This window comes from Pyrus communis, chromosome 4 (assembly GCF_041283825.1).
Source record: "Pyrus communis isolate YQ-2024b chromosome 4, ASM4128382v1, whole genome shotgun sequence".
NCBI lineage: Eukaryota > Viridiplantae > Streptophyta > Magnoliopsida > Rosales > Rosaceae > Pyrus > Pyrus communis.
The window spans coordinates 19978740-19986342 of NC_142568.1; the positions used below are offsets into that span (position 1 = coordinate 19978740).

The 7603-nt window shown below is 38.1% G+C and overlaps 1 protein-coding gene across 10 annotated transcripts; it reads right to left on the reverse strand.

Moving 5' to 3' along the window:
* Positions 1-916: 916 nt before the first annotated feature.
* Positions 917-6948, reverse strand: LOC137722518 (B3 domain-containing transcription repressor VAL2). 10 transcript variants are annotated; one of them, XM_088692825.1, is made up of 13 exons: positions 6088-6948; positions 5805-5932; positions 5183-5264; positions 4974-5075; positions 4002-4654; positions 3777-3873; positions 3474-3648; positions 3138-3214; positions 2639-2953; positions 2449-2498; positions 2244-2357; positions 2089-2156; positions 917-1846 (listed from the first exon to the last, which is right to left on the reverse strand). In XM_088692825.1, exons 2-13 carry the CDS (start codon positions 5915-5917, stop codon positions 1083-1085), a joined length of 2610 nt encoding a protein of 869 aa, XP_088548951.1. In that variant the 5' UTR covers positions 5918-5932; positions 6088-6948; the 3' UTR covers positions 917-1082. The 10 variants fall into 10 exon arrangements, with proteins under 10 accessions (XP_088548951.1, XP_068317641.2, XP_088548949.1 ...); XM_068461540.2 differs by having other exon boundaries at positions 2639-3061; positions 6088-6461; XM_088692823.1 differs by having other exon boundaries at positions 6052-6461.
* Between the last annotated feature and the right edge of the window lie 655 nt (positions 6949-7603).

Sequence of the window (7603 nt, forward strand, 5' to 3'; positions counted from 1 at the left end):
AGGCATAGAGACAGTTCAAGCACATTGATTAATAATTCAAAGTAAACATGCATAATATCATAAGCAATTGAATAAAGACTACATATTCATGCTAAGACTCAAAGCTTCGCCCTAGCAAACAGAAAATTAGTTACGAACAACCATAAACAAAATATTATTAAAAACAAGGGTAGAAAACATCTTGAAAATAAACTTCAAAGGCTCTCTAAATTAGTGCGTGCGTTCTCTCCTATGTTGCCTAGAGAACCCTAATGGCTAAAAAACCTTATTTATACTATTACAAAATAAAATCCTACCTAGAAAAGGTCTTGGAATAAAACTAGGAAACAAAATAAAATAATAAAACAGAAAATAAAAGGTTTTCTATTTGAACTAAAATTCGGAGTTCTCAGAAAATTAGTCTTTTGACCGACCAAATAAACTCCGATTTGGTCCCAAAAGGTCTCTTTTGAAAGCTGAAGATGTCCCCTACAAATCCTCAGAAGGAATCTTCCTCAAAATATATCGTCTTAAGCTTCAAAATACCCAAAATGTCCATAAACGTCAACATGAGAAAGCTGCGAGTTGGATCTTTATTTCATTGCCATGGTCTTAAAAGACTTACGAACATCCTTTAATTGGAATCACTCCAAAATTCATCCATTTGAATACCTTATGATCAAGAGGAAATCGAATGTCCTACATGGAAAATACAAAATAAAGTATCAAAATTCACCAAAATAAACTAATAAATTATAACTAAGAATAGGGTAAAACATATAATATAAAATCGACTCATCAGTACACGAGCGATATTATTACTTTAATTTAAACTAGGGTGAAAGGGGAAGGATTTGAATTCGGGATGCATTTATGTACGTCGAACTTGGATAATATGTTTAGGTAGTATATAAAATATGAAATGCAGAGATGAGAATTTGAAATTGAGACTTATTTTTGACACATTAATTTACAAGTTAATCTATAATGTAACGTACATTCACACTCTCAGCTTGCAAACCAAAGAAAACAGGCACAAAAGTCTGCAATTATACACGAAACAAGTCAACAAAAATTTCGAAAAGAAAAAAAAAGCCGGAATTTCATCGTAGAGGGTCATCTTGGCTTTGATCCGGCCTTTCTTCAACCCCGCTTTCTCGCTCCAGACAGTGATTCTCGTCAAGTTGTTCATCGGTCTCATTAGCAACTTGCAGCGGAACATGTGATGTCGAACTTTCCTGTTGCTCAGATATCAAGCTGGTAATACCATTGTGTTTCAAATATGTCTCAAGAGGAAGGGTTGCAACCTGTACAAGGGACATCATACTCACATGGTCTGGCCCTGCTTGCAAGTCTCCTTCTCGGCCCGGATGGGAATTCAAGTCTAAAATTCCCTTCCCGGTTTCAGCCAATTTGCTTTGGCTCTTGGATTCTGATTCATTTGCAGACCTGGCCTCGTTATCTGAAGGATCAACGTGCGACGATACAAACCTAGAAGTGCTGTCTACTTCTGCTTCATCCCTAGGGGCCCATGTGTGCTGGCTTCTGCAGGCAATCTCTGCTTCCCGCTCCGACTGACGTTTCTTCTTGTTGATCATCATGGTTTTAAAACGGCGTTTGACTGTCATGCACACGTTGCACGTGCATGTAGGCTTATGTTTGCCCTTTCCACTTGGGGGCTGGATGCACACAATGCATGAGCAGCCAGGACGATGCCTGGGATGTTTTGTTGTTGTAGCAACTAATGCAGCTTCTGGATCAGCCACACTGTCTCCGAGGATTGCAGCATTGGCCAAAGCATCAAGGCCAGAAGCTTCATGCTCTGGGGTTGGCCTAGGGTCTGCCGCTATTCTCCTTTTCTTCAATTCTGTAAAAACAAGATGTTAATTCAAACATTTCCTAGATACATTTTGATAAGAAATTTTAACTTTTAATTTTCGCATGCAGAGTGCAATTCTACAAGAGTCAGGAGACTCGGGACCATAACAGATGAGCAACCTAAGTAAATCGAAAGATTTCATAAATGTAGGCACCTGCGATATAGCAACCTAAGTAAACAGATGATATCTGATCCTTAAAAGTTAAGAGAGAAATAAGATGGCATCATACCTTTACTCATTCTCAGAAAGTTTTCCAGTTCCCTTGGGCTCAATTCATCTGGCATAGAGCACGAAGACCTGACAAGACAAAGTTAGACATATTAAGCACTACTGTTACTGCAAGAAACCTTGTAGGATGAAAGAAAAAAAAAAAGTATTGCTAACCTGCTTCGATCCCAAGCATTGTCTGCACATATCCACTTAGATGAAAGTAGTGCATCAGCTGGCAATCTTCGCCATTTAGAGCAACTATCACACTGTACCCATTGCTCTTGTTCCCTAAAGAAGCAAAAATATCAATTGAATCAGAACAAGACAAATTGTGTAATGAGTCGAATGGCAAAGGAGAATGCTCTTTGTACGTTCTTACCCAGTTGACCGGACTGTGAAAATACTCCTCTTTCCAAACACTGGAGGTTCCTAGATAATACAAATTTATAGTTATTAATAGCCACGCGATCTATGACCATCAAAGTAGTATCTATCAATAGAAGTAACTGCATACATAAATCAACAGTATGTTCTCTGGTGACCTGGAAAATCTCAATGAAACCACTTACTTCATATTCTTCGAACTCGAGATCTTCAATCACGACAGTGCTTGGCTTGGAAGCTGGAGGTGGACGAAGCAAATCCTGAGCCTCTTCCCAAGTAAGCTTCAGTTCTAGAGCATCTTGGCTATCAATGAGCAACCTCTTACTCTTGGACCCTATATTTCTAGTTCTTTTCCTCTCAGGAACTAATGACGGCAGCTGCAATCCCTCCCTTGTCCTCCCTTCCTGCTTCTCAGTTTTATTCCAGCTAATGTCACCACTAGATGTAGTCAAGTGTTTCGACAGTGCATTTAGATGGGGATCCATGCTTCCCTTAAATGACTGAAGAAGGCCAGGGTAACCACTTATTACAGGAAGGTTCTCAAAAACACCCGAAAACAAAGTTTCACTTGAGTGAGGGCCATTCTGAATGGCAGTAAGATGGGAATCCTGTTTATTTTGATAACTTGCATATCAATAATATATTATCCATTTTGTTAATATGACAAATGAAAGAGGCTTTTACCTGCATTGCAACAGTATTCGATGCTTTCCGAAACCCCATAATTAGTTTTCCTTCAGGATCCATACGACTGAAAGTCACTGTTAAAAAATTAATTAAAAAATATCGCGTAAGTAATGTAAAACATTTCTCCACTGAAAGTAATTTCGCTAATTACCCTGGAAAATCATTTAGAAAGAAAATAGGGCCTGACAACAAATTTTTTCAGAATTCACCATAATCAAAGGTCCAGGGTCCCAAGAGGCATGCTAGTGGAGTAAAAGAAAATTCCAAATCTACAAACACACACACGCACTCGCAAATACATAAAACTAAACAAATGCAGTCACTGAGGATTACCAGTATCTCCAGCCTGCAACTGCATGGACTGTATGCAGGGGGTTACACCCTCCAAAACATACATCCTACTGTTGTTATTCGGCCAGAATCTGAACTGAAACATCCATTCTTTTCCCTTCACATCTTGAATCCTTAACGGAAGCCCCTCTGGTTGAGAGATGGGAGGAAAATATGCCTGCAGTGGTTCAAATTTGACTGAAACAAGAGCTTGTAGAGAAAACTATGGTAATGAATCCAACAAAGATGACGGCAATGACCACAAATATCAGAGAAATGTTGGGATTAATAAACTAGTAAACTTACCTCAGCACAAGCTTTAGGAAGCACCAAACGACCAATTCGACCAGCATCACTGGCACTTAGCATCTTTTCAAACAAGGGAACAATTGTGGAATTTGAACTTGATAGAAGTTAAAGAAATCACAGGCTGAGTTAGAGGGATAATCATGAAAATTTTCCTTATTTTATTTATGGATTGATGAGGTAGTAATTAACATTTGAATAAAGCAAGAAATGAAATATGGATACTCTCCAGATATTTGCTGTAATTCCTGGTCTGTAATCCTGGGCCAATAGCGGGGAAGTAGCTGATTCCGTCCCCGTCCTTCGGCAGGTGGCCTTGCCACACGTACATGTGAAACCATTGTAGATTTTTCCTCCAAACCTGTGGAAAGGGCCAATTTTGGGGGCTTTGGAAAAAGATGTTGAGGCCTAGCTCCTAGAGGGAGTGGAGAGGGTGTCTTGCTGTGTTCCCTTTCATCAACAACGGCACCAGGAAAAGGATATGCCTTTCCCAAAGGTGAACCGAGGGTCATACTCAAATTTGTATGTGGAAGTGATTCATATAAATTATTTATCCCTAAGTTTGCCTTGAAAACTTCTGCTTTGGAAGCTTCAGATGATCCATGGGGTGCCTGATTAAAATTTGAAAAACATGCGCCTCCAATTTCACCCCCAGGAGGTGGAACATCATCATGTTTCAATTTGAGCATTAGCCCATTTGTGTTGTCGTTCCGAAGTTGAAGCAAGTTCATAAGTCCATTAGAATCTTTATTATTTCCCAACTGCACAAGCTTCAACTTTTCAACATCACGTCCATCCAATTGATTGTCTGTAATATTTGATTGCGGTTCACTGATTTTGGATGTTCCAAGACCATCAGGCTTTTCATCACTTGAAATCTGTGTGAACACATTTCAAAATCATCAGAGTACTAAGCTATATGAGTATACTTAAGCATGCAGCATGATTCTACTATAGTCTTAAATGCAGGAAATAACCAAAGTTTTGTGATGGTAGAGAATGTCACAAGACTTCGGTGTTATTAACCAAAATCACACCATGGGACACCTTGTCTTCCATGCTTAAATTACACCTTTCTAGCAAGAATTACATAAGAATCCTTTAGGACTGTCACTCCCCAAGGATCATTATAAAAATCACAAATTTACCACCATAACTGTATGTTAAGGTTGATATGACTATAGCAATTGATCTTACAGGGTGAGGTCCCGAATCCTTTGCACATTTTATGCACTTCACACCACCACCATCAAGAAGATCGAGCAGTAACGTGGAAGCAATGCATCCGCAATGTAGACGCTGCAGAGAACAAATTCCATTAAGTGCGTAGTATTGAATGGAAGGGCCAAAGGCGAGAAGTCAAGAAACCAAACACAAAGTTCTTTCTTTGTTGGATAAATGCTCACCTTGCCACATACTCCGCATTCCCTCCAACCAGATTCCTCTGAGTGGTATACATCACAATAAATCGATTGCTCATATACAGACCTAGTGTCAATGCGAATTCCACATCACAATACAAGCCATAAACTTTTCAAGTGATCCGCAAGAAAGCATTTAGAATAGGTGTTACCATAGCTTCCAAAAGACCATAGAATTCTACATTCTCTCGATCGGAATAGGTGTCACCATACCTTTACATAACTTGGTGGTACTGAAGAATTAAATGTATCATAGATCTTAATTATCAACGTCAATTATTGCATCATATCAAATACTACATGTTAAATTCCATTGGTAATATGAATAATACAATTAGTTTGAATAAATAAGGATGTAAGATATACAACAAATAACAAACAGAATGCCAAATAAACCAGTAAACTCGTGGAAAAATTAAAATTAAAATTAAAATCCAGACAAAAGCTACAATTTAGCACGCAGCCGTCAAAAATAAAAATCCAATAAGCATGAAATTACAAATAAAAACAAAAAATCATCCAAATCCATGGCCGTAAAATTCCATCAAATTTATTTTCTAAACATCATAAATTGAAAATTTTAATCAAAAGTTAAAGATTTAATTACCAGCACTTGATGCAGAGATTGGCGAATCCGCCAGATCGCAAAACCCAACCTCTCTTCCACTCGATCGACGTCGAGGTCCCGCAAGCTGCGTTCATGCAAGTCCGCCGCTCCATTTCCGCACTCAATTTCTGTAAAATTTCAACAAATTTGAATCCAATCAGAAATTAATCCAAAAAAATCCCCAAATCTAATCGTCACGATTTCGGAGAAAGCAAAAAACCGAAAATTGACCAATCAAACAGCAAACCTACTAACAGAGAACCACAAAAGAGAAGAAATCAACCGCAAGCTTGCAACTTTCAGCTGAACAGAATCAGAACTGCTCCATTTGAGCAGGTAGGAGTGGAAGGCGGCGGCGGCGGCGAGTCCGCTACCACTCTGATTTTTCGGCGGCGGAGGGATTGGAGTGGGATCGGCGATTTTGTCGGGAAGGAAGCGGCTGAGTGGTTGAGGACTTGGTGTTGAAATCGGATACCGGCGAGCAGAGAGTTGGATCGGCGGTTGTTGGTTAGGGAGAAGGGGAGACGTGTGCATGCAGAGTTGAAAATTGAAAGAAAAATGCACAAAACGCATGCACGATGATGATTATGCTTCAAGACTCGGCCAACTAGCCCACCCTCTCTAGTCTCGTTTTCACTTACTAACCATTTTTGCTTTAAATTAAACCAAAAAGAAAAGATAAATATTTAGTTAAATAGGTATACTTAGTGAGATTAGCGATTAAGCCGACAGAGCAAGAGAAACTTACATGCAGCTAGAAAAATAGAGACTTAATTACATGCAATTGAGACAACATCGTAATTTGAACACAATCACAAATTAAATCACTTTGTTTGTGAGATTTATTAGTTGTAGAAGCGAGAGAAACTTAGCGATGACGATGATGAGTAGATCTACTTTGTGAGACTGTGCCAACAAGAAAGATTTACCTATCATAGACCTTCCACCTTGATTTGCAGCAAATTTTGAATTAAATTCATTAGCTTTGAGAGATTTAGCTGAAGAAGCCAGAGAAATTTACCTATAATAGGTAGATCTTCTTTATGCTGACTCAGTTGATGAAGTGAGAAAACCTTACCTCCCATATAAATTCCCTCATGAACTGAAGAAAGTCTTCAAATTTCAAACTACGCAGATTTAAGTTGTGAGAGTTAGCCGATGAAGCAAGAGTTTTTATTATACTGGATGGATCCACTTTTCGAGATTGAGTTGTCGAAGGCTCGAAGTGACTAAAAATATAGTGTGCCACATGGCTGACAGCGTGAATCAAAGAGAACATTAAATTAAATAGTTTACTTTACATGAATGAGCTGATGAAACAAGAGAAACGTGTTACCTATAACATAAATCCATCTAATAAAAAACACTGTAAAAAAAAAGAAATAGATGTAGTCAAATTATTTAGAGCAGTATTTTTCTCTTTGCACACAAGTTTGAATCATCTTCTTAATAGTTTAGGTTAGTTTTGAATAATGTTATAAAGCATAATTATGTTTTCATTTTCGAATATGACATTACATGATGTACTTAAGATACCATGTTGGTGATATTGAAAAAGTTGGCATGAAATGTTAAAGTTCAAACATAACATTTTATTCTCTAATACATCAAAAGACTAAGTGCTAGTTGGAACCAAGACTTCCAGTTCTTAATTTGAAGGAAGCCTCGCAATCCATTCTCTACCATTGTTCCACCAACTCGTGGTTATGAAATGTATATTTGGCTTCTAACAAGATTTGAGTCTAACGTGACATATATGTCAACACTGAAAAATTGTATTTAAAAAATAAAAATAAAAC

What these genes read in the sequence shown, in the direction of transcription:
- LOC137722518 (XM_068461536.2), bottom strand. Translation starts at nt 6,377, where the DNA reads ATGCGTTTTGTGCATTTTTCTTTCAATTTTCAACTCTGCATGCACACG. An exon ending in CTTCTCTTTTGTGGTTCTCT is followed by an intron (nt 5,933 to 6,059) that starts GTTAGTAGGTTT and finishes GAAATTTTACAG; the next exon opens with AAATTGAGTGCGGAAATGGA. An exon ending in CTTTCTGAGAATGAGTAAAG is followed by an intron (nt 1,847 to 2,088) that starts GTATGATGCCAT and finishes TTGTTTTTACAG; the next exon opens with AATTGAAGAAAAGGAGAATA.